Source organism: Rhodamnia argentea, chromosome 9 (assembly GCF_020921035.1).
Source record: "Rhodamnia argentea isolate NSW1041297 chromosome 9, ASM2092103v1, whole genome shotgun sequence".
Lineage (NCBI taxonomy): Eukaryota > Viridiplantae > Streptophyta > Magnoliopsida > Myrtales > Myrtaceae > Rhodamnia > Rhodamnia argentea.
The window spans coordinates 9519611-9547044 of record NC_063158.1 but is presented as its reverse complement, the minus strand read 5'-3'; the positions used below and the strand labels follow the sequence as shown (position 1 = coordinate 9547044).

Here is a 27434-nt window from a genome sequence, read left to right as displayed (position 1 = left end):
CCCGTCAAACTATATCCGAAATTTCGGATTAGCGTTTCGTCATCTTCATGATGGCCAATCATTTGGCGGAGATAATACGAGATATGCGTCGGAGGACATCCAGCGCCATTATACTTCGTGCGGAAGGTCACTTTTGGATTCACGCCTTGGGGCGGGATATCTCTAGCTTGGGTGAGTGGCGTAATCGCCTCTTTCAACTCATCCATCTTTCTTGACACGTCATCACCTTGCTCCTATAATAGAGCGATCTTTCGATTTTGCGTCTCCATGGCCCGCCGTATCTCCGTAATCTGCATGTTTTCTTCTATCGCCAGGGTATTTCTTTTAGTCATTGACTGTGACAAATCCGCCACCATGTTTATCAAATGACGTATATGAGTCTCCAAATTGGAAAGTCGTATATCGACCTCCCGACTTCTTCGTTCTTCCCGAGGAACTTCTTGATCCTTGGGTTCGTCAATTGTCCCCACGAACTCTTCACTTTCGGGGTCATCCATGCCGCCCCACCCATCAGGATCTATATCTCCGTAATCAACGAAAAAGCTCGGCGGCGCCAAATATAACACTTTAAAATTGTAACCGCCACTATCCTCTCTAAGGTTGTCCACTATCTCACCTCTCTCCAAGGTTCTTTGCAAAAACCTTCTATCGCCTCGACGGGCCTTGTCAAGGCGCAATTCATACTCATATATCTCTTCAATTTCCTGGCCATCTTTGATGCTCATTAAATATCCCGAGGATATTTTCCAAACACCTCCCCTCGTAGCTTTCATTGTGAATTCTTCCCAAAGCATGTCCATAGCCACATACATTCCTTTAAAAGTGACGTCCTCCATTCTTCCTATGACGCCCAGATTGATTAGTTTTTCCAAACAAGCCTCCTTTTGCTCCCAGGAAATATTCTCTCATTCCGGGTATTGTGAAGACAATGTCGGGATATCTCGCATTTTACTTGTATCCACTATAAATTCCAAAACCTCTTCCTCTTCGCCTCCAAAAATCGCATTCACCTCGCGATGCTCGGGTAGAGGGTTCTGTTGCACATTCGGTTCAACCTTATCAAACTCTAGGACCTTTCTATCAATCAACACTTGTACCTTAAACTTGAGAGCGAGACAGTTGTCCACATTATGCCCCCTTTCTCCCATATGGTATACGCATGTCCGGGTCTCATCAAACCCCGGAAATCTTGGAGGATGAGCTCTAGGTGGCTCTTTTGCAACTAGGCGGTTCTCCAGCAGCATAGGTAATAGTTTGGATAAGGGTCGGGGTAATGGGGTGAAAACAGGCTGATTTCTTCTTTTAGGTTCGTGTGGTTTAGAAGTAATCCAGGAAAGTGTTCCTTGGGTAGGGGTGGAAGGTGAGAAATTTTTGGGTTTATGTGGGTTTGGGACAAAGGCCACTTCTCCAGTTTGTTCCCTATTGTCCATTCTCAAAGGGTATTGGCGTCTAAAAGGCGATTCGGGTATCTTCTTCTCCCTTAGTGCCCATTCGTGACGTTTTGCCACCATGATCGGGTGCGCAAACGTCCGACACCCAGAGGTGTTCAGCTTGTCGAAATATTCAAAGGGAAGTGCCTTGAGGAAAAGATCTATTAGTTTTTCTTCGGGGACGGGCGGTTTTACCTTCACAGCCCAATGCTCTCCATCTCCGAGAGTAGGCGCGAACGGCCTCATTCTTTCATTTTATGGTTCTCGGAAGGTCCTCTCTAGTGAGGGTAGTCAAAGTGTTAAACTTGTATTACCGAAGGAACTCGTCTGCCAGCTTGTCCCAATCGGCGAGCCTTTCTGGCTCCAACTCAATGAACCATGCCAAGGCCGCCCCCGATAGGCTTTCTTGGAAGGTGTTAACCAAGAGCGGGATGTTTGAGAACCGTGACATTCGGCGTAAATAATACTTCAAGTGCGCCTTGGGACACCCGATCCCATTATATTTCCTCACAAAATCCGGTTCCTTGTATTCAGTAGGAACCTCTATCTTCTCAAATGGCGCGATCTTATCAAATCTCGAGAGTTCATACCCCCGACTTGCCAAGCATTCTTCGATCTTAGCGAGCCTTTTAATTTCCTCCTCCATTTTAAGGACTTGCTTCTCCTTCTTTTCCGGATCAATCACAACAGGAGGATCCTTAGGCGGTCGCTCCGGATTCAGAGTGGGATTAGCGGCGGGTGCCGGATTAACATTTGCTCCTTCGGACGAGCCCGCAGGGGCTTGGGAATTAGGATCAACAGGGTATCTCCCCTGGCTTGCAATCATCATCGCCTTCATCTCTGCCACCATTGTGGCTATCATATTCATTTGATTCTCCAGATTGCCCACACGAGGTGCGAGTTCTTCCTGTTCCATTCTTAATTTGCGCGTCTTACTACGAGTCCTCGTGTTTATCACTCACCGTTTTTTTCAGAACATCATATCAGCATGAGGAGTATTAAAGGATTTGGAGACGTTGATCCGTGGTAATTGATTTTTTTATATGTATACATGAAATGCTCATAAAAAGGAATAATATGCATTTATTACAAACCAAATTGTTCAAATGTATCAAAAAGATAACAAATATACGAAAATCTAAATGGGGAATAGATCTATCCAAGTCAAGGACGCTTCCACTCTTCTTGCTCTTCCGACCCATCGGAATCCCACAGGTATGGATCTTCTCCTTCTTTTGACATCCACTGCCCCGGTACGTACGGTACTATGTACTTGGGCTCGTAGGACTCCACTTCTTCAATGCGAGGAGATACGCACTCGTGTACGTATGGTTCAACTATTGATTGGCGATATTCCTTAAAATTCTGAATGTATTCCTTGGAGGCTCTATGAATGTTCATTTCGTCGTCTAAGTAATCGGGCCATTCAACTTGTTGTAGTGGGGAGTTCTTCAAAGCATGAAGAATGAGCTTGATCCGAGCCCGATACAACTTCTTTGCTTCTTTTGTGAGCTTTCCTCGTGTCATGTCAAATGAGAAGATTCCGGGACAAACATCCGGTGGCACTTCTTGTAAAACTCCAAATTGCCTCACCACACGAATGGGATAATATGCCACAGCACCAGTACATCCCAATAAGGGGATAGGGCTATCTTTAACACCCATGATGCGAGCCTCCATGATCTTAGGCCAAGTTAAACGCCATCTAATATGCTCAGGCTTCAACTTATCCAATAGCTCAACCCACTTCTTGAAAGAGTATTTGGGTACAAGGGATTGACATTTGAGGAATGATTTAAGAGGGTGAACATACTCATTGATCTCATAACACCCCACTCGAAGTTGGAAAGTTTTTATATGAAAAGTAAACCACATGTGGAGTAATCCATTGGATGCTTGGAAAATGGCCTTTTTGGATGTTTTGGAACGGTTTAAGGAGAGAAAGGTCTCAGCTAAAATCATGTATGAATAATTCCAACGACAATATGCTTGTTTGGCTATATGGACTATAGAAGGGTCAAAAGTGGTCCTAGAAGTTGGGAATAGGACGAATGCAAAGAATGCTAAAATGAACACCTTTCTCGATTTATGACCGGTTTCGGTGGGTAAAGAGGAATAGTTGTAAAAAAGGAATGAGAATGTGAATTTGCCGGAGTTGTACTTATAGACTTTCTCTATTATAGAGGTTTTGAGACGAAGAAAGCTTGATAGAGAACGAGTAGAATCCATGTCAAGAGGGGGTTGAGTTATATGGTCGTCAAACTTAGCCCCAATGATAGCGGTGTACTCCTCAAGTGTAGGAGTTAGTTCAAGAACTTGGAAATTAAATGTCATCGCGCGCATGTCCCATGCCTTGGCCAATGCTTGAATGAGGGCCGGTTGATATTCAACTTTGATCGGGTCCACTAATCGTCCCAAACGTCCTTCAACGTATGCTTTGTTGATTACGTCGAGGCGATCCCACCATAGAGAGAGCTCCTTGCGCGGTACCGGGATGACTTTGATATCTCCATTCACCATTATCTAAAAATACAAAATGATGATCCTAAAGTCAATTACCACGGATTTAACATGAATATGCATGAAATGTGATGCAAATGCACTAACCAAATTCCATGTCATCTTTTGGTAACATGAGGGTCAACTACTCCTATTTGACCCAAATAAGCCAAATAGGGTAATTATGGACCTAATCTCATCCAAAGATGGCATGTAATTGATTAGGATCGTTTAAGCGTAATCGGGATGGAAAATCGCTTTTACAACTCAAAATTTGACAACCCATGAAATTCACAAATCTAGTACAATAAAGTCGAAAGAGATAGAACATGATAGCATCTAAAGATGTTCGGACAACAGATGTAAATGAAAGTACATAATCGATTCAACATATAATGAACTCTAGAAATGCCCCAAAGTTGCACTAAACTAGATAGTCGAAATGGTGTCCTCATTCGATGAGATCTCCACTATCTCGGGAAGCTTGACATCTCCTTCATCATCGGAGGATATGGTGATGACCTCTTTCTTCTTAATCGGGGAGTGCTTTGGAGTCGTCTTGATCGCACGAGGCTTCTTCATCAATCTTGCGTATAGCTCTTGAATTCTCTCTTTTCCTCGCTTATGCTCCAGATGGCGTGCACATCGTGCATAATCACAACTCTCACTACGAGTGTGGTTCCGTCCGTTGGGCTCCCGTCCATGGACAAATCCGAAGACTCGAAAAGTAGCGGGTACTCGATCCTTGCGTCGAATAATCCTCCGCTCCCATGTGAATACATCGGGGACATCATTATGACTTCAGGGTGCCATCTATCCTAAAGAGGAAAAATTGACCTTCAACCCCGATCACTTAAACGATCTTACAAATTGTAATGATATGTCGTGAAAATGCATGATATGCAAAATTTAAATTTACAAAAATAAAGAGGGTAAAAAGCCTTACTAACCGATGTTACTCTTTTTTTTGGGTTTTTAGTTTCGGGTATACCAACCGTCCATTTCACATGCGCATGAGACAAGTGAGGTTAAACTCTAAAGAAATCAAAAAGGCTCGGGTATGGCCCTAAAAAGGCTCCCGCTATACAAATCGATGAGCTGCCCACAAGTGCAATCAAACAACAAGTGGGTAGGATCATCAATCTCGTATAGCGAGCTGGATCAAATATGGTCAACCCAAGTGTAATCAAACACAAGAGCTTCGCATACCGATCCCTTTCTATGGCGACCTATAAGGGTGATTCGCGGCTCGGGTTTAGGCGCTTGTGTGTGCAATGTCGTGATCCTCAGAATATGCAAAACATGCACAGCAGTTTATATTCAAAACACCACTTCAATACGTGCATAAATAAACACACAACCCATAACGCCATATCTCGCATCAAAAGTTTAGCATATACGCCACCCCTTATAACTCCCATCTGCATCAACATTTAACACTTTTGTTAGTGGACGTACCTCACCTTCAAGAGCATCTGCAGAAAACGGGGTTAAAAAGCACTCAACATTTTTATCGGCTTAAGTCCTCTCATCGGTTTAGCAACCATTCGAGTCCCTAGTGGAGTCACCAGTCTATCGTGACCTTCCCGGAAAATTTTTCCCGGGGATGAATAGGGCTACCGAGCCGATCCTCAATTTTTATAATAAATGTAACCCTGGTTGTCGGCGGGATTTTTAGGGATCACGGGTCTCTCCCAAGACCCATTACTCGAATCGCGATATGGGGAAAATTTTAACGATATCGACCTTAGTGTGGTCCGGTGGCATGTGCGTAGTGTACATGCGTTTTGGAGTCACCACGCATCAATTTATTGGAGGGTATGATCGGAAAACCCTACCAAGTGGTCGGGAGAAACCATTCGGTTCCGCGAGAACCAAAGATTTTTAGGTCCAGGGACTTGGTTACGCCAAGATTTACATTGACGCCCTTTCGGTTACCGATGTCGAGTGATTTTCTAACCTATGAATTCATGCAGATGAAATTTTGGGTGAGGTAAGCCCTAACGATCTTAAGGTATCATGCAGATGGGATTTTTCTACCCTAACAATCACAATAAAAAATTAAATGCGCAATCAAAGTAATCGCACACAATCAAATCAATCAATCAAAATTCAATATGTCTAATATGGCCCTATCGGCCCACAAAAATATCGAGTTTGGGTTCCAGGGATGGTTTGGAAAAATTTGGGGCGGAAGGCCCTGAAAGGGTAGAATTGTCATTTTTGGGGGTTCGGGACCGAAAAATCACAAAATTGGGGTCAGGCCAGTTGAATGTGGCCATTTCCCATTTTTTGTGATTTTCCATAATTTTTCTAATTTTTCTAATTTTTTTGGATTTTTTATTTATTTTCTAAAAAAAGTTGGAAATTTTTCGAATCGGCACAGATCGACCCTCGAAGTCTAAAAAAATTTTGATCCAGACTTTATGAGTCCCGAATCGATCTAGAAATTTTTAGAATTTTTTTGTAAAAATCAGGGAATTTTTATGAATTTTCTAAGTATTTTTACAATTTTTTTGGATTTTTTTTGGAAATTTTATCTATTTTTTATTATTTTTTATTAATAATCCGGACCGGGTCAAACCGGTCAACGACCGGTCAACCCGGTCTAGACCGCCCGAAGACTCGCTAGACTCAAAAACGACGTCGCCTACTATTTTATTTGATTTTTTATTGAATTTCCAACTAATTTCCTAATATCAGAAATAATAGAAATGAATGGACGGCCGAGATCGAATCTGGGATTAATCTCGGCCGTCGACTTACTCTGGATGAAACGACGCCGTATTGCTCTAATATACGGACAGCCATGATCTAACCCGAGATCTAATCCGGGCCGTCGACTTGCCTAGCTATAAAACGATGCCGCTTCGGTTAATAACCCGAACGGCTGCGATTAACCCTAGATTTGATCTCAACCGTTCATTCCTCTATAGCTAAAACGACGCCGCACATCTCGGGGCTAAACGACACCGTTTTCTTATTTTTTTTTTTTTTTCTATCTAATAAACGAATATATAAAAGATGATCCAACGGTCCGTAATCAAACCTATCTATTAATCCGGACCGTTGGATCAAGGCTGACTCAGCCCCCTCGCGCCAACGATCAAGCCGAGTCGGCGACACCTCGGACCTATCGGACCTCAACACGTCTGTTGACACCCGATTTTTAATCAATTTTCCTTTAGTTTTATTTTCTAAAATTTTCCAAAAATTTACAAAAAATCAAAAAATTCAAAAATCAATATTGGAAGCCTTGGCCAAGCCTAAGGAACCATTTTGGAATAAATTTTTTTTTTCATATTTTTCACATTTTTTTAATATTTTCGGAAAATAGGAAAATATTAGAAAATTCATAAAAAACACCTTTCGAGGTCACAAAAATATAGAAAAATGTTCAATATTTTTCTTTTAATACCCTTTTCATATTAGCCTCATAAAAAATTGAAAATTGAATCCAATTTTAGGTGTTTCTTCATAATGCCTAGAGTTGAATTTGCATAAAAAATACCAATTGAGTCTTTTTATTTGTAATTCTTGCACATTTTAAGTCTAGACATTCAATTGCAGTCCCTTTGAACTTCAATTTGTTCAATTACACCTCAATTGCACGAATTGCGTGAATTAGGCAAAATCCCCAAAAATGTTTACAATTTAGTCACTAGGATTTCAAATTTTTAAAATTACTCGCAACCTAGGGACTATCATGGTAAAATTGGACTGTCCCCCTAAGTTTTCATGCATTCTAAATCGATTGGCATGGGTCTCATAGTCCAATTTGGTCAAATTGACACTCAATTGAACTTTTCCCCAATTTGGGCAATTAGGAAAATTTGGGGCTTTTGCATAAATTGATGGAAACTTTTGGGAAAAATTGCATTTCTAGGTAATATCCAAGCCCCTAAGTCCAATTTTGAGGTTTATTTAAAAAAATTCCCAGCCAATTTTGATTAATTTCGAAAATTGTACAAGGAACGCCGTCTAAACCGATTCGGACAGGTCTGCCAGCCGGTCGGACCGATCGAACCGGTCCAAGACAATGTCATCTTCTTCACTGAATCACGCGAATTACAGGTTTGAGAGTTGGATTTCAACGGAAAAATTGAAGGCCAATTCGTGTATGATTAAGCTAATTGGTGTGGGGGTTTTCATGTTCAGGTCATTCTCCGTCAATTGCCACCGGCGGCACGGCCAATGGCCGCCGGAGGTGGCCGGAATCGATGGTCAAAGGCCCAATGCTCGAAAAAGTCAACATCTTCGAATCCGTGTCTAATTCATGCTCGTTTGAGCTCGATTAAGGGTCTAACGGATGTTGACGGAATCATAACCGATTCCGTTACCGTCCGGCGACCAATTTGCATGTGAAGGGCATGTGAATCGTGGTCGGCGAACTCACACCCGTGCGCGCCCAAATTTGAAAAATGGTATAAAAGGCCAAGAGGATTCCGGAACAAAGAAGAGGCTCATTCGTGCTCGTGAAGAAACAGAATAGAGAGAGATTAAGAGAGAGAGGCTCTCGCGAGCATTGAGGTCACTTCGTCGGAGCTCCGACCGTGAGCCACCCGTCCGACCGTTTTAGGCAATCTCAAGCTTCGAAACCAAGTCCGGAAGCTCGTATTCGCTACAAGGAAGCGATCGCAACACTTCGATCGGCCCGTAACCTCCTAGACCGGTAAGTTGAGCTTCGAGCGTTGTTCTTGTGCGATCATGGCATCTCGACTTCCCAAGCATGATTCTGTCAATTGATGTGTGCGTTTTTATCCCCGAGCATCACTGATTACGTTCACACTTCGTTTCTACATCGATTTTCCCCGAACCGCGCGAGTCGAACCTCCAACATTTCACGGTCCGGTCGGACTTCGACCAGGCAAATCTGGCAACTTCGGGCTCAATTGGAGCCCGAGGTAAGTGTTCTGACCATGTTTTGAATGATTTTGAAGCTTGAATTAGATAGTTATGCTCTGTGTTGTGAAATCAGGTTCCGTGAAATCAAATCTGTGCGAGCTTGAATAGTGTAGATTCTGTGGATGAAACTCTTTGATTTTTGGATATATTGATCTAGGGAGTGAGTCGAGTCGATCGACGGTGGTCTCGTGTCGATCCGGCGAGATCTCACCGTTGGATCTTGCCGGAGAGCTGCTGACCGTCCATTCCGAGTCGTCGCGAGGTAGGAGACGAAGGTGACGTGGCGCAATCAACAAGTCAAAGTCCAGGTGTCGTGTGCTGATTGGTCCAGGTCACAGCCGACTCAGCCTAGTCGTTGGCGCGAATAGGTTGAGTCAACCTTGATCCAACGGTTAAGATAAATAGTTAGGTTTGATTTAGAACCGTTGGATTTGATTTTTGTATTTTTGAATATTAGTTTATATTAGGCAGAAAATAAAAAATGTAAAAACGGCGCCGTATTTGCTTAGATAAAGTGTCGTCGTTTAGGGTTAATAGGAATAGACGGTTGAGATCGAGGCTAGAATAGATCGTGACCGTCCAAGATCTTGATTGGTGGGGCGTCGTTTCATGCACCGAGTCTAATGCGTCGTCGTTTAGGTGTGTATAGGTTGAACGGCCCGGATTAGATCCAAAGTCGAATAGCGGCCGTTCGTTTGATTAATTGTGTGACGTTGTTTAGGGTAAGGAGGTCGGAACGTCGTTTCATGTGCAAAGGGTTTGAACGGTTTGGATCAAGTCTGTTGTTTTAATCGTGACCGCTCATTTGATTTAAGCGATGCGGCGTCGTTTCGATTAGTAGAGGATTGACGGCTAAGATTGATTTGCGGATTGATTTCAGCTGTCCATTTATTTTAGTATTTTCGAATATTAGAAAATCAAAAACTAAATAGGTAAATGCATATACGGTGTCGTTTTTAGGGTGTCGCGTGAGTTGGGGAACGGTTGGACTGGGTTGACCGATCGTTGACCGGTTTGACCCGGTCCAGAATATTAATAAAAAATAATAAAAATACATAAAAATTTCAAAAAAAATTGTAAAAATACTTAGAAAATTCATAAAAATTTCCCGATTTTCACAAAAAAAGTCTAAAAATTTCTAGATCAATTTGGGACTCATAAAGTCCGGATCGAAAATTTTGAGACTTCGAGGGTCGATGAATGTCGATCCGGAAAATTTCCCACTTTTTTTAAAATAAATAAAAAATTAAAAAAAAAATTAGTAAAATTAGAAAAATTCTGGAAAATCACAAAATATGGGAAATGGCCACATTCAACTGGCCCGACCCCGATTTTGTGATTTTCGGGTCCCGAACCCCCAAAAATGACCATTCTACCCCTCCGGGCCTTACGCCCCAAATTTTCCCGAATTACCCCCGGAGTCTAAATTTGACATTTCTATGGGCCGATAGGGCCATTTTTAGATATATCGAGCCTTGATTGATTGATTTGATTGCTTGTGATTACATCGATTGCGCTTTTAATTTATTGACTGTGATTGATTAGAATAGTAAAATTCCCATCTGCATGAACACCTTAAGATCGTTAGGGCCTACCTCACCCGAAAATCCATCTGCATGAAATCGTCGGTTAGAAAATCACTCAACATCGGTAACCGAAAGGGCGTCAATGTGAATCTTGGCGTAACCAAGTCCCCGGACCCAAAAATCTGTGGTTTTCGCGGAACCGAACGGTTTCTCCCGACCGCTCGGTAGGGTTTTCCGATCATATCCTCCAATAAATTGATCGGTGGCGACTCCAAATTGCATGTACACATTGCACATGCTACCCGACCACACTAAGGTCGATGTTCGATATAAAATTTTCTCCGACATCGCGATTCGAGTAATGGGTCTTGGGAGAGACCCGCGATCCTAAAAAATCCCGCCGACAACCGGGGTTACCTCCATATAAAAAAGGATCGGCTCGTTAGCCCTATTCATCCCAGATACAAATAAAGAAAATTCCGGAGGGTCACGACAGATCGGCGACTCCGCTGGGGAATATAAATGGTTGCTAAACCGTTAAGAGGACTTAAGCCGATAAAAATGTTGAGTGTTTTCTAACCCGGGTTTCAGCAGATGCTCTTGAAGGTGAGGTACGTCCACTAACAAAAGTGTTAAATGTTGATGCAGATAGGAGTTATAAGGGGTGGCGTCTATGCTAACATTTTTTATGTAGATATGGCGTTTTGGGTTGTGTGTTTATTTATGCACATTTTGAAGCAATGTTTTGAATACAAATTGCTGTGCATGTCTTGCATATTTTGAGGATCACGACACTGCACACACAAGCGCCTAAACCCGAGCCACGAATCACCCTTATAGGTCGCCATAGATAGGGATCGGTATGCAAAGCTCCTGTGTTTGATTGCACTTGGGTTGACCATATTTGATCCCGCTCGCTATGCGAGATTGATGATCCTACTCACTTGTTGTTTGATTGCGCTTGTGGGCGGCTCATCAATTCGTATAGCGAGAGCCTTTCTTAGGTCCATACCCGAGCCTTTTTTATTTCTTTAGAGTTGAACCTCACTTGTCTCATGCGCATGTGAAATGGATGGTTGGTATACCTAAAATCAAAAATTCAAAAAAAGAGTAACATCGGTTGGTAAGGCTTTTTTTACCCTCTTTACTTTGAACTTGTAAATTTAAATTTTGCATATCATGCATTTTCACGACATGTCATCACAATTTGTAAGATCGTTTAAGTGATCGGGGTTGAATGTCAATTTTCCTTTTTAGGATAGATGGCGCCCCGAAGTTATATTGATGTCCCCGATATATTTGCATGGGAGCGGAGGACTATTCGACGCAAGGATCGAGTGCCCGCTACATTTCGAGTCTTTGGATTTGTCCGTGGATGGGAGCTCAATGGACGGAACCGCATTCGTAGCGAGAGTTGCGATTATACCCGTTGTGGACAACATTTGGGACTCAAGCGCGAAAAAGAGAGAATTTGGAAGTTGTACATGAAATTGGCAAAGAAACCTCGTGCAACCAAGACGTCCCCAAAGCACTCCCCGATTAAGAAGAAGGAAGTCATCACCATATCCTCCGATGATGAAGAAGATATCGAGCTTCCCGAGATAGTGGAGTTCCCATCCGATAAAGACAATACTTCGACTATCTAGTTTAGTATGACTTTGGGGCATTTTCTAGGGTTCATTACATTTTGAGTCGACTATGTACTTTCATTTACATCTGTTGTCCGAATATCTTTAGATGTTATCATGTCCTATCTCTTTCGACTTTATTGTACTAGACTTGTGAATTTTATGAGTGGACAAATTTGGAGTTGTAAAAGCGACTTTCTATCCCGATTGCGCTTAAACGATCCTAATCAATTACATGCCATCTTTGGGTGAGATTAGGTTCATAACTACCCTGTTTGGCTTATTTGGGTCAAATGGAAGTAGTTGACCCTCATGTTACCAAAAGATGACATGGAATTTGGTTAGAGCATTTGCATCACATTGCATGCATATTCATATTAAATCCGTGGTAATTGACTTTAGGATCATCATTTTGCATTTTTAGATCATGGGGAATGGAGACGTCAAAGTCATCCCGGTACCGCACAAGGAGCTTTCTTTATGGTGGGATCGCCTTGACATAATCAACAAGGCCTACGTTGAAGGGCGTTTGGGACGATTAGTGGACCTGATCAAAGTGGAATATCAACTGGCCCTCATTCAAGCGTTAACTAAGGCATGGGATACGCGTATGATGACATTTAATTTCCAAGGTTTAGAATTGACCCATACGCTCGAGGAGTATACCGCTATCATTGGGGCTAAGTTTGACGACCATGTGGCTCAACCCCCTCTGGACATGGATTCCACTCGTTCTCTATCGAGCTTTCTTCGTCTCAAAACTTCCGAGATAGAAAAAGTCTATAAGTCCAATTCTGGCAAATTCACATTCTCATTCCTTTTTGACAATTATTCTTCTCTACCCACCGAAACCGGTCATAAATCGGGAAAGGTGTTCATTTTGGCCTTCTTTGCATTCGTCCTATTCCCAACCTCAAGGACCACTTTTGACCCTTCTATAGTCCATATAGCCAGACAAGCATGTTGTCGTTGGAATTATTCGTACATGATTTTAACTGAGACCTTTCTCTCCCTAAACCGTTCCAAAACTTCCAAAAAGGCCGTTTTCCAAGCATCCAACGGATTACTCCACATGTGGTTCACTTCTCATATAAAGACCTTCCAACTCCGAGTAGGGCGCTATGAGATCAACGAGCACGTTCACCCTCTTAGATCCTTCCTCAAGTGTCAATCCCTTGTACCCAAATACTCTTTCAAAAAGTGGGTTGAGCTATTGGACAATTTGAAACACGAGCACATCAGATGGCGTTTGACTTGGCCTAAGATCGTGGAGGCTCACATCATTGGTGTTAAAGATAGCCCTATTCCCTTATTGGGATGCACCGGCGCTGTGGCATATTATACTATTTGTGTGGTGAGGCAATTTGGAGCTTTGCAAGAAATACCACCGGATGTTTGTCCCGGGATTTTCTCGTTTGACATGACACGAGGAAAGCTCACCAAGGAAGCAAAGAAGTTGTATTGATCTCGGATTAAGCTCATTCTCCAAGCTTTGAAGAACTCCCCGTTGCAACAAGTTGAATGGCCGGATTATTTGGATGACGAGATGAACGTTCATAGAGCCTCGAAGGAGTATATTCAGAAATTTAAGGAGTACCGCCAATTATTGGTTGAGCCATATGTACCCGAATGCGTATCTCCTCGGATTGAAGAGGTGGAGTCCTACGAGCCCGAGTACATAGTACCGTAGGTACCGGGATTGGAGCCGTACATACCCGAAGACCCGGAGCAGTGGATGTCGGAAGAAGGAGAAGACCCATACTTGTGGGATTCCGATGGATCAGAAGAGCAAGAAGAGTGGAAGCGGCCTCGACTTGGATAGATCTGTTCCCCATTTAGATTTCGTATATTTGTTATCTTTTAGACACTTTTGAACAATTTGGTCCGTAATAAATGCTTATTATTCCTTTTTATGAGCATTTTATGCATACATATAGAAAATTCAATTACCACGGATCAACGTCTCCAAATCCTTTAAAATTCTCCATACTGATTTGATACTCCGAAAAACAGGTGAGTGATAAACACGAGGACTCGTAGCAAGACGCGCAAATTAAGAATGGAACAGGAAGAACTCGCACCTCGCGTGGGCAATCTGGAGAACCAAATGAATATGATAGCCACAATGGTGGTAGAGATGAAGGCGATGATGATCGCTAGTCAGGGGAGATACCCCGTTGATCCTAATTCTCAAGCCCCTGCGGGCTCATCCGATGGAGCAAATGCTAATCTGGCACCCGCCGCTAATCCCACTTTGAATCCGGAGCGACCACCTAAGGATCCTCCCATTGTGATAGATCTGGAAAAGAAGGAGAAGCAAGTCCTCAAAATGGAAGAGGAGATTAAAAGGCTTGCTAAGATCGAAGAATGCCTGGCAAGTCGGGGGTATGAACTCTCGAGATTTGACAAGGTTGCACCGTTTGAAAAGATTGAGGTTCCTGCTGATTACAAGGACCGGATTTCGTGTAGAAATATAACGGGACCGGGTGTCCCAAGGCGCACTTGAAGTATTATTTGCGTCGAATGTCGCAATTCTCCGACAACATCCCATTGCTGGTCAATATATTCCAGGAAAGCCTATCCGGGTCAGCCCCGGCTTGGTTCATTGAATTGGAGCCAGAGAGGCTCGCCGATTGGGACAAACCGGCAGATGAGTTCCTTCGGCAATACAAGTTTAACACTTTGACTACCCTCACTAGAGAGGACCTTCGAGAACCAGTAAAGGGAAAGAACGAGGCCGTTCGCGCCTACGCCCAAAGATGGAGAGCATTGGCAGTGCGGGTAAAACCGCCCGTCCCTGAAGAAGAACTAATAGACCTTTTCCTCGTGCACTCCCCTTTGAATATTTCGATAAGTCGAACACCTCTGGGTGTCGGACGTTTGCGCACCTGTTCAAGGTGGCGTAACGCCATGAGTGGGCACCGAGAGAGAAGAAGATACCCGAAGCACCTTTCGGACGCCAATACCCTTTGAGAAGGGACAATAGGGAGCAAGGTGGGGAAGTGGCCTTTGTCCCAAACCCGCCTAAGCCCAGAAATTTCTCACCTTCCACCCCTACCCAAGGAACGTCCTCTTGGACCGCTTCCAAACCACCAGAACCTAGAAGAAGGAACCAACCTGTTTTTACCCCTTTACCCCGACCCTTATCCAAACTACTATCCATGTTGTTAGAGAATCGACTAGTTGCAAAAGAGCCACCTAGAGCTCATCCTCCAAGATTTCCCGGGTTTGATGAGACCCAGACGTACATGTACCATATGGGAGAAAGGGGGCATAATGTGGATAACTGTCTCGCTCTCAAATTCAAGGTACAAGCGTTGATTGACGGTAAGGTTTTGGAGTTTGACAAAACCGAATCGAATGTGCAACGGAACCCGTTACACGAGTATCGCGAGGTGAACACGATTTTTGGAGGCGAAGAGGAAGAGGTTCTGGAATTTATAGTGGATATGAGTAAAATGCGGGATGTCTTGACATTGGCCTCACAATACCCGGAAGGAGAGATTATTTCCCGGGAGCAAAAGGAAGCTTGTTTGGAAAAGCCGATTAACTTGGGCGTTATAGGAAGAATGGAAGACGTTACTTTTAAGGGGACCTATGTGGGCGTGGACATGCTGTCCGAGGAATTCGCGATGAAAGCTACGAGGGGAGGTATCTGGAAAATACCCTCGGGATATTTGATGAGCGTCAAAGATGATAAGGAAATTGAGGAGCTTGGTGAATACGAAATCCGCCTGGATAAAGCCCGCAGAGGCGATAGAAGGTTTATGCAGAAGGCCCTTGAGAGAGGAGAAATAGTTGACAACCTTGGAGAAGATAGTGGCGGTTACAACTTTAAGGTTTTGTATTCGGCACCCCCAAACTTTTTCGTCGATTTTGGAAATATAGTCCCCGATGGGTGGGGTGGCATGGATAATCCCGAAAGTGAAGAATTTGTGGGAACGGTTGATGAAGCTAAGAATCAAGAGGCACCTTAAGATGAACGAGGAAATCGGGAGGTTGATATGCGAGTTTCTAATCTGGAGACGCATATACGTCATTTGATGACTATGGTAGCAGATTGATCACGGTTGGTGGCTAAGAATAACACCACGGCGATAGAAGAGAACATGCAGATTCTAGAGATACGGCAGGCTATGGAGACGCAAAATGGAAAGATCGCTCTACTGCAAGAGCAAGGAGATGATGTGTCAAGGAAGATGGATGAATTGAAAGGGCTGATTACGCCACTCACTCAAGCAAGAAATGTTCCGCCCCAAGGCGTGAATCCAAAGGTGAATTTTCGCATAAAATATAATGGCGCTGGGTGCCCTCTGGCGCACATCTCATACTATCTCCGCCAAATGGTTGGCCATCATGAGGACGATGAAACAACGATCCGGAATTTCGGACATAGTTTGGCGGGCCCCGCACCGGTATGGTTTCAATCAATCGATCTTGGGTGGATCCCGAGCCGGGAGGAGTTATCAAAACACTTCATACGGCACTTTGAAGCTGGGATCGGAGGGTACTTTACTAAAGCCAATTTGTTAAACATTATAAAAAGTGAAGATGAGAGCTTTGAACTCTTTGCTAGAAGATGGAAGAAACATGCTGTGATGGTACAACCGCCACCGTCGAAAAGGGAAATGCTGGAGTTCGTGCTCAAGTCACTTTCGGCGGAATATTTTGATCGTATGTATGCATACACGTATTCTTCATTTCAACATCTGGTGGAGATTGGCATGAGGGTTGAGGGAATCATCCCGAGAGTTAGAAGGGAAAGACAAAGACGTGCGGATGAAGAAAACGCCACGCCGATAAGGCCATGTCCAGAACATAAACCCGATGATGTCCATGAAGATGAGATGATCGGAATGGTAGATACCCCGATTCGCTTCATTATTGATCTAAATAAGGTGGATAATTGGGAAACATCCGCCTCAGAAAAACCGTCAACGTCCGAACCACTAGAGGAAATCGGACCGGTGAAGATTAATTGCCTCCCGTGGAAGAGTATAACTCAAGGGCGGTTCAATGGGATTATGGAACGGGCGAGATTGATGCCATAATGAGATTGGGAAGATGTTATCCACCAAAGGAGGCGGATTCCGAAAAGAAAGTCCCGATCATGAAAGAAGTTGAGAAGTTGCAATCGGTTGTGAGAACCGGTGAATATGAGGTCGTTGACCAACTGCGGAAAATGCCGGCGCCGATCTCCTTGCTAGATCTCTTTAAGAATTACGAAAAGCACAAGAATGCCCTCCCGAAGGTATTGGACGAGGTCCATGTCCTAGAGACCACCAACAAAGTTCAACTATGGGATTTCGTGGGGGCTATCCTCTTGAAAGACCAGATATCTTTCTCAGATGAAGATTTCCCAAGAGAAGGATGTGTGCACAATAGAGCCCTTTATATCGCCGTAAAGTGCTACGGGAAGGAGGTGCCTCATGTCCTAATTGATAATGGCTCAGCCTTTAATCTCTGTCCTCCGAGCACTTTGAGAAGCTTGGGGATAAACGAAGATTTCGTGAAGACATCCAAGGCCACTATCCGGTCATTTGACGGAGTCTCCAAGAATGGAGTGGGAGAAATTGAACTAGACATCTCCATTTGACCGGTGACCTTTTCTCTACCGTTTCAAGTGTTGGACATTCCTAGTGCCCTCACCTTGCTTCTTGGGAGGCCATGGATTCACGTGTACCGGGCGGTACCTTCCTCTTTGCATCAAAAGGTGAAATTCGTGGTCGGGGGCCGGTTGATCACCGTTCATGGTGAGACGGGACATAGGGCTTCTCTAAAAGGGATGGTCCCATACATCGAACCCTCAAAAGAGGAAGAACTGAGTTATCATACTTTTGATATTGTATCTGTCATGCATGTATCGCCGGATACAAAGATAGCTACACCGGAGCTTTTAAAGCAGGCGACTATGGCGAGAAGAGTGCTACTCTCGAACGGTTTTATTCAGTGTACCGGATTAGGGAAGTACGGTCGGGGAATCCTTAACCCTTTGAATTTGAGCTCGAATGACCATAAGGTGGGTCCGGGCTATAAAGAGACAAGAAAGCGCAATACAAGTCGAGGCCGAGGTCGAAACAATCGTTATGGAGACCAAGGAGGCCATGGACACCAAGGTGGCCGTTTTATAGGCACCAATGTATGGAAAGCTAGAGGGAAGATGCTCATAAACCCCTTATTTGAGGTGTTTTCCAAAGGGGGCAAATGGTTGGAAGATGAAGACATTTCTGACGATGCAGAGCCCGATTTGTTTAACCCGTTCCTGGATAATCGGGTGCACGTGATCATCGAGTGGCTGGAGGATGATTTCCCCACCTCGGAGTAAAATGCTCTTTCTAAACTTTACCTTTTAATGCATTTTGATTACTGTATTTATTTTCAAAGCTTTTTGTTGTTTTAGCACCCTTTGGGTCGCATGCTGCGATCCAAGAAGTGCAAGATCGTATTGCTCTTAGTTGCATCTATTAATAAAAATCATCTCAAGTTTTGTTACGTACATGTGGAACAACGGATTGGTCCGATGATGACAATTGCCGATCTTGTGGAACTTGAGGCCCGATCCGCCACGTGATCTTGAATTCTAAATGGCTTTTTGAGAACAAGGATGTCCGAAAAGTTGTGGACTAGTTCTCTTCCCTTTTAAAAAAAAAAATTGAATTCAAAAATGTTTTCATGTTAGATAAGATCATGCATTCTTTAATTTTGTCATCTTTGAATACTAACCTTTCATGATGCATTTCGGGCATGTCATCCCACCCATGCATAACAAGTTAATATGTGACTCAGATCAGCTCGACGATTATGCATATGAAATTGATATAGAAGAGGCCGATGTAAGCGATATTAAGAGAGAATGGGATTGTTTTGAAGAGTCCAAGCCTCTTATCTCCGAAGAACCCATCACTATTAATCCGGAAGACTCTACTTGCATCAAAGAAGTGAAAGTGGGTGGACACCTATCTGCAGCAGATGTTTTAAGAATGATTGCATTGCTCAAAGAGTATCAAGATATTTTCGCCTGGTCATACGCCGATATGCCAGGTTTAGATCGTGAAATAGTGGAGCATGCTCTGCCCACGTATCCCGCTTTGTACACCAGTTAACCAACCATCTAGAAGGATGAACCCCGAATCGCGTGATAAGATTAAGGAAGAGGTGATGAAGCTCCTTAAAGTTGGATTTATCGAGGCTGTCCCATATGCTGATTGGGTCGCCAACAACGTGCCGCTTAAGAAGAAGGACGGAAGAATTAGAATATGCGTGGATTATCGGGACTTGAACAAAGCCGATCCGAAAGATGATTTTCCTCTACCGCACATTGATGTGCTCGTCGATAGCACTGCGGGCTTTGAATTATTCTCCTTCATGGATGGATTCTCGGGGTAGAACCAAATCATGTTGAAAGAAGAAGATAAGATCAAGACCTCATTCACTACACAATGGGGGATCTTCAGTTATAAAGTCATGCCCTTTGGATTGAAAAACGCAGGGGCAACATATCAAAGGGCTATGGTAACCCTTTTTCATGACATGATACATAAAGAGGTGGAGGTCTATGTGGATGACATGATTGCCAAATCCGCACCTGGAGAAGATCATGTTCAAGTGCTGAGGAAATTATTTGATTGATTGAGAAAGTACAAGCTCAAGCTGAATCCCGCAAAGTGCGTATTTGGCGCAAGATCCGGAAAACCGCTTGGATTTGTCGTAAGCGGTCGTGGTATCGAGATCAACCTCTCCAAGATCAAAGCCATATGGGAAATAGGGACTCTGTGACGTCCCGGAAATTGGGTGTCTGTAAGAAAAATTATGAATTCCAACGTGGAAAATAAAATTTGGATTTTGAGGATTTAAGAGACGATGATTGGTTGTTCCGGGACATCTCGTCGAAAAAGTCAAGTTTGAATTGTCAAACGTTGACTCGTAGTGTCAAGACCCTTCGCGCGCAAATTCGGACTTGTCCGAACCCTAAATGCCAAAATTCTAATTTTGCCCTCGATCGATTGAGCCAAATGACTACCGATACCTATTTTTACCAATTATCAATTTGTCCATAGATTTTATTGGTATAAGACGAAAATAATTAAGTGAGATTGACATTGTGGCCCCCACCCCTTTTTCTTTTCATCCCATCGCCCGCACATCTCTCTCTCCCATTTTCTCTCACCTCACCCCCACGTGATTGCCCTCCCCCTCTTATTTTTGACTTTTCTACATCCTCTCTCTCTCTCTCTCTCTCTCTCTCTCTCTTTTCCCTCATTCTTCATGCCACCAGATCTTCCCCCCCTCCACGTGCACATCCATCCCATCCTCTCTCTCTCCAATTAATTCTCTCTCTCTCTCTCTCTCTCCTCTTGTTGATTGCGACAACCCCCCCTTCCCCTACCGTGCTTCTTCTTCGTGCATCTTCTTCTTTCTTCTTCACTCTTCTTTCCTTCTTTTACTCGCAACCCACCCGACGCCTTCTTCTTCTGCTATTTCCTTGCCCGACCTTTACCAACGCCACTTGACCGCCGGCCACCGCCTCACGCCTCATTGCCCGCTCGCCGACCCCAGCCCGGTCAGCCCCATCAACCACCGCACCGCCACCAGCGAAACCCAACCGCGACCCCTCGACCTCACCGCCTCTCCTCCGTTCCGCCTCACCCCCAACAGCCCCCGAGACCACCACCGCCCAGCCTTAGCCGCCGAAACCCCAGATCCGGCACCTCATTCGAGTCCCCGACGCCTGTCCGACCCGATCCGCGAGCTCGCGACCCCGTCGCCCTCGCCCACCGCCGCGACCCATTCAAGCCTCAACCGCCGTGGACCAGCCCCGGCGCCGTGTCCAGCCCGCCCCATCGCCGACCACCAGCCCCGACGCCAACTCCTCCACCCCAGCCACCCGAAACCCCCATGCCGTGAACAGTAGCCCGCGAGACCCGACCCGAAACAAGAATCGAACCCGACCCGGCCCGAAAACCGGTGATCCAACCCGAAACCCGAGATCCGACCCGAACCGCCAACCCGACCCGAACCGAACAGTAACCCGAGACCCGATTCAATTAGTGTCGCCGTTTTCGTCACCGCCGCGCCCGACTCTACATCGAACGTTGGAGTTGTGAGTCGACCCCTAAACTCTGACTAGGGTGTTAACTGCGTTCGAGATTTAGAATAATTGTTGTGGATTGCGATTAAAATAATTAGCGGGTGCTAGATGTATTTATTTTAATTATAATTGTACTATTTGTCCGAAATTGGATCAGTTTATTATTAAGGGGTTAATTAATTGAAGCATGGATTAATTGATCGCGATAGATTAATTAATTAAAGTCGGGTTAATTAATTAAGATAGATTTAATTATTTATGTTTGAGTATTATTAATTTTTAATTAAGTTGTAATTAAATCAATTAATTAGTACCGCGATAATTATTTAATTGTTAATTAATTATTGAATTATTATTGTTGGGTGATTGTCCAGTGATCATTGAGTGTCCTGACCGGCGTGAATTTGATGACCGATTGTCCTATATGGACAATATGTGTATTTATGTGATCACGTGTGGATCGCTATTTTAAGCATGAAAATGGCCTCGAGCCAAGTTTTGAGCACGATTGTTTGTGTATGTGCATTGGGTTAAATGCAAAGATATAAATTGGCTGGTTGCCCGTCGTGCGTGTGTGGTCACATAATGGATAATGTCTTCTCGGGTACGTGAGGACAAAGCCGACCCCGGTACGAGGGTTCGAGCCCCGGTAAGTTCGTGCCGAGGGTACTTGGAACCACACGACTTATTAGATGCCGGTCGCAGCTTGTGACGGACCGACGCTCCCTACAGGAATGCCTGATTGTTAATCCATGCCGAGGGTACTTGGAACCACATGGTTTGTCGGTTGCCGTTGCCGAAGGAATGGAACGGTGCCTGGTTCCCGCCGTAAGAGCATGGTTTTGCTAAGACCGGGAACGGTCGTTAATAACCGGAACACGTGTGGTGCATTGTGCATGCAATTTATGATGAGTGTTCTGGTTACGTGCCTTGATTGCATGTTAAATATGAATTGTTTAATGTGTGGCCAAGGCAAGGTAAGCTTGCATGTACTTAATGGTGATTGTTGGTTTTGGATTTGACTTTGTGATTGGTGAAGCGTTGCAAGGATCGCACGCTTTTGGGTTACCATTGTTATGGTATTGCATGCTTAGGATATCTTGAGCGAGTCAATGTCCTACTCGGACTTAGGCGTTGACTCACCGAGATTTTATATCTCACCCCGTTGTTGTTAACAAATTTTCAGGTCCTTAGCTACGGAAGCCGGAAGTGTTTGCAGACTCTTTTTGGTAGCACGGAGTAGTGTTAACCCATATCCCGATCCGGTATTTTTTTGGAGGATTATAGGAAGTGGCCCGGAGGTAGGGCTTGTATATACACGTTCTTCCTAGGGTTAACAAGTAAATAAATAAAAAGGATTGTCCGCAGTATGATTTCTCGCTTTTCTATCCCTGTGTATTTTATAATTGTTTGGGAGTTTCACGTTCCGCATGCGTTTAATAAAAAGATAAAAGTAATGGGTCGATGACGTGCACGGGACGTCGTCCTTTTATGACCCGAGGCGTTTTGGTAGGGTTGTTGCGGGCCCGGGATCGGGCGTGACAACCCCGCCCAAGGTGGTATCAGAGCAAGGTTAGCCTGAACTACATGGTCATGGCTTGGAGTAATAAGGAGCGTTGGGATATGGGATAGTTAGTAGGATTGAAATCCCGTGCATGTGATTTCTACTTAAGGTTTTAAGGTTGTAAGCCCGAGTTCTCATTACGTGTTGCTTGGGGTGAACAGGGCTCCGTAACCAACCCGTGAAATGAACAACCGTAATGCTAGGACCGCTAGAGGGGGAGCAAGACAAGAAGACCCCGAGTAGATGGATTGCTACGAGCATTGGAAGCTTTGGGTGATATAGTTGGGCAGCAAGTGAGGAATCAAGCTGCCGCCGCTCCGCCCGAGGACCCGTTAGTTGGAAACGGGAATGGAGCTCAACAGATACAAAAATTGGTGAAGCAATTCCTGGACCTCAAGCCGCCAAAATTTTCTGGAATTGGCGATCCCGAGGCCGCCACTCACCGGATAAAGGAACTGGAGAAAGCTTTTGCACTACCGAGGTGCAATGAGGAGGACAAGGTGACATTGGCAGCCTATCGCTTGCAAGGGAATGCCGGCACCTGGTGGCAAGCTACACAAGGCAGAGTTTTCCCCGAAGGTACGATCCCGGTGTGGCATGTCTTCGTGGAGGCGTTTAATAATAAGTATTTCTCCGAGTGTGCTCGGGAGCGTAAGATGGCAGAATTCATGCGCCCGCGCCAAAACCAGATGTCCGTAGACCCGTATGAGGCTAAGTTTTCCGAGTTGTCTATGTATGCACCTAGAATGGTGGAAGATCCTGTGGACGAAACAAGAAGGTTTAGAGATGGGTTGAAACCAGAGCCGAAGGATCGGTTGGTGCCGTTGAACTTGAAAGATTACAATGAGTTGTACGAAAGGGCCCAGTTGATCGAGAGAAATATGATGGAAAGGGCTGCTGCATCCGGATCACGATTTGTGCCCTCTGGTAGGAATGAGCGTAGATTTGGCAAGAGGCCAATGTTGGGAGGAAGGTCGACCATCCCACCTAACCGGAGGAATGCCGTAGGAAAGCCAGCTCTTGGAAATGGTGGAATATGCCGATTTTGCAATCGGAGGCATGGGATCGCCCCGTGTCCCTTCGGGAATGGAGCCTGTTTTGGTTGTGGTCAGATGGGCCACCAAGTGAGAGATTGCCCACAGAGGCAAAGAGGAGTTCCGGCGCCATCACAACAAGGAGGACAGCCGCGTGGGAATACGCAACGAGAATTACCGAGCCGACCTCCGGCGCAAGGAAGAGTTTTTGCGGTCTCCGGGGAAGAGGCGAAGGATTCGCCGACCGTTACAGGTACGGTCTTCTTGCATGATCATATAGCATATGCGTTGTTTGATCCTGGAGCCACGCACTCCTTTGTTCTTGGCTGATTTGTTAAATTAGTTGGGTTGAGTCCGAAATCGCTGGAAACGGTCTTTAAGATATCTACGCCGCTAAAAGATAGTGTAATATCTGCAGTAGGTTGTCCCGATTGTAAGTTGACAATAGGTGGTCACGAAGAAGTGATAGATCCGATTGTGCTGGAAATGTATAATTTTGATGTGATTGTCGGTATGGATTGGCTTACAAAGCGTAGAGCCACGATGGATTGCTATAAAAAGGCAATTCGGTTTAACCCGCTGAATGGGGTTAGTTTTGAGTTTGTTGGAAGTCGAGGTGGTACATCGACTTTGTCAATCTCGTCATTGGAAGCGACTCGTTTGTTGGAAAGTGGTCATCGAGGATATCTGGCAACCGTAGTTAACACATCCGTTGAGGAGCCAAGGATGGAAGATATCGCAATTGTGTGCGAGTTTCCTGATGTGTTTCCCCAAGAGTTGCCGGTCCGGCCACCAAATAGAGAGATCGAGTTTGTGATTGAGCTAATCCCTAGAACGGAGCCGATTTCTAAAGCTCCGTATAGGATGGCGTTATCGGAACCGAAGGAACTCAAGGTGCAATTGCAGGAATTGTTGGATAAGGGTTTTGTCCGCCCTAGTGCGTCACCATGGGGAGCACTCGTATTGTTTGTTAGGAAAAAAGATGGATCGTTGCGTGCGTGCATAGATTACGCATGCCTTAATCAGGTGACGATCAAGAATAAGTATCCGTTGCCAAGAATTGACGATTTGTTCGACCAGCTTCAAGGAGCTTCGGTATTTTCCAAGATCGACTTACGGACGGGATACCATCGCTTGAGGATTCGGAAGGAGGATATACCGAAAACGGCATTTAGGACGCGTTATGGTCATTATGAATTTACTGTAATGCCGTTTGGTCTAACAAATGCGCCCGTTGCTTTTATGGATCTAATGAACAGGGTGTTTAAGGAGTATTTGGATAGATTCGTCATAGTGTTTATTGACGATATCTTAGTGTATTCGAGGAGCTATGAAGATCATGAGCAGCATTTGAGAACGATATTACGTACTCTTCGAGACCATCACCGTACGCCAAGTTTAGTAAATGCGAGTTTTGGGCGACTCGTGTGGCATTCTTAGGCCATGTGGTATCCGGTGAAGGAATTTCTGTAGATCCAACTAAGATCGAAGCAATAACGGATTGGCCGAGGCCTACGACGATAACAGAGATTCGAAGTTTCTTGGGATTGGCGGGTTATTACAGACGATTCGTGGAAAGGTTTTCTGCTATAGCCATGCCACTAACGCGATTGTTGAAAAAGGACGTAAAGTTTGAGTGGACAGACAAGTGCGAGCGTGGTTTTCAAGAGCTGAAGCATAAGCCGACTACGGCTCCTGTTTTGACAATACCGTCTGGTCCAGGAGGATTTGAGATTTACAGTGATGCATCACACAAAGGATTGGGATGTGTGTTAATGCAACATGGAAAGGTAGTTGCATATGCGTCTCGTCGGTTAAGGCCTCATGAATTGAATTATCCGACGCATGATCCGGAGTTAGCAACAGTTGTTTTTGCTCTTAAAATCTGGAGGCACTATTTGATTGGCGAAAGATTTCAAGTGTATACGGATCATCGTAGTCTTAAGTATCTGTTCTCTCAGAAAGAGTTGAACATGAGGCGGCGTCGTTGGATGGAGCTGCTTAAGGATTATGACTGCGAGATTACGTACCATCCAGGTAAGGCTAATAAGGTTGCAGATGCTCTAAGTCGAAAATCGGTGATTGCTCAATTCATGGTCCAAGAATGGCGTCTTCTTGAAGAAGTGAGAGATTTGGATTTTAAGTTGGAAGTAAATCGCCTGTCAAGCCTCGTAGCTACGTTGAGAATTGAGCCAGAAGTGCGGGCGAGAGTTAAAGCCTTGCGATCGACGGATCCCGCCATTCAAAAGATCCCGCAAGAGAGCTCGGCTAAGCGAAAGGTTGACTTCCAAGTAACCGAGGATGGAATACTAAGGTTTCGAGGACGTTTATGTGTACCCGCTGATGAAGGTCTAAGGGAGGAAATTTTATCGGGAGCACATCGAAGCGGCTACGGTATTCATCCTGGTAGTACGAAGATGTATCAGAATTTGAGACAACATTTTTGGTGGAATGGTATGAAGGCTGATATAGCTAAGCACGTAGCAAAGTGTCCGACGTGCCGCCAAGTTAAGGCGCAGATCTGTAAACCTGGTGGATTGCTGCAGCCCACCGGAAATTCCAGTGGAAATGGGAGCATATCACAATGGATTTTGTTATGGGACTCGCCAAGAAGTCGAGAGGTAATGATTCCATTTGGGTTGTGGTAGACGGATTAACGAAGTCCGCTCATTTTATTGTTTGGCGAAAAAGACTTCACTTTGGACAGTATGCTTGACTTGTATGTGAGACATATAGTACGACCGCATGGAGTGCCGGTGACAATCACTTCGGATCGTGATCCCAAGTTCACTGCCACATTTTGGAAAAGTCTCGCAGAATGCATTGGGGACAAAATTGCGGTTCGATGACGGCCTATCATCCACGAGACAGATGGCCAGTCGAAAGGACGATTCGAGACACTTGAGGACATGCTTGAGAGCTTGCGTTTTGGATTTTAAAGGCAACTGGGAGGAACAACTTCATTTGGTTGAATTTGCTTACAATAACGACTTTCAACGAGTATCAAAATGGCACCTTTTGAGGCGTTATATGGTAGAGCTTGCGGGACGCCAATGTGTTGGAACGAAGTTGGTGAGAGAAGTATCACCGGCCCCGAGTTGGTACAAGATCATTGGAAGTCATTAAGGTCATCGAGAGAAAGACTCAAGACGGCACGCAGTCGCCCGAAAAGTTATGCGGACAAGAGGCGCCGACCTTTGGAGTTTCGAGTGGGAGATCATGTGTTTTTGAAAGTGTCGCCGATGCGTGGAACATCTCGATTTGGCAAAAAGGAAAGCTAAGTCCAAGATATGTGGGACCCTTTGAAATTTTGGAGCGGATTGGAAATCTGGCATATCGTTTGGCGTTGCCACCGAGACTTGCTCAAGTGCATGACGTTTTCACGTGTCGATGCTAAGAAAATATGAGCCTGATCCAGCTCATGTGTTGAGTTTTGAGGAAATTCAAGTGGACGAGCGAGTATCGTATACCGAGCGTCCGGTGAAAATTGTGGATAGGAAAGAGCAAGTTCTTCGGAGGAAGACGATCCCAATGGTCAAAGTGATTTGGCAACATCATGGAACCGAGGGTGCGACGTGGGAAAATGAGGAAATTATGAAGAATTTGTACCCTTTTCTTTTTGAAGAAATGTGACAGTGTTTCAATTTCGAGGACGAAATTTCCTAAGGAGGGAGAGTTGTGACGTCCTGGAAATTGGGTGTACGTAAGAAAAATTATGAATTCCAACGTGGAAAATAAAATTTGGATTTTGAGGATTTAA

At 44.6% G+C, this 27434-nt stretch overlaps 1 protein-coding gene across 1 annotated transcript in view; it reads left to right on the top strand.

The window, feature by feature from the left end:
- The window catches only part of LOC115753278, a 42697-nt gene extending 16375 nt beyond the window's left edge, over nt 1-26322 (top strand). Inside the window, 4 exon segments of the mRNA XM_048284756.1 lie at nt 22923-23927; nt 24018-25058; nt 25061-25965; nt 26137-26322. Coding sequence (XP_048140713.1) covers nt 22923-23927; nt 24018-25058; nt 25061-25965; nt 26137-26322 — 3137 coding nt within the window.
- The last annotated feature ends 1112 nt before the right edge of the window (nt 26323-27434 follow it).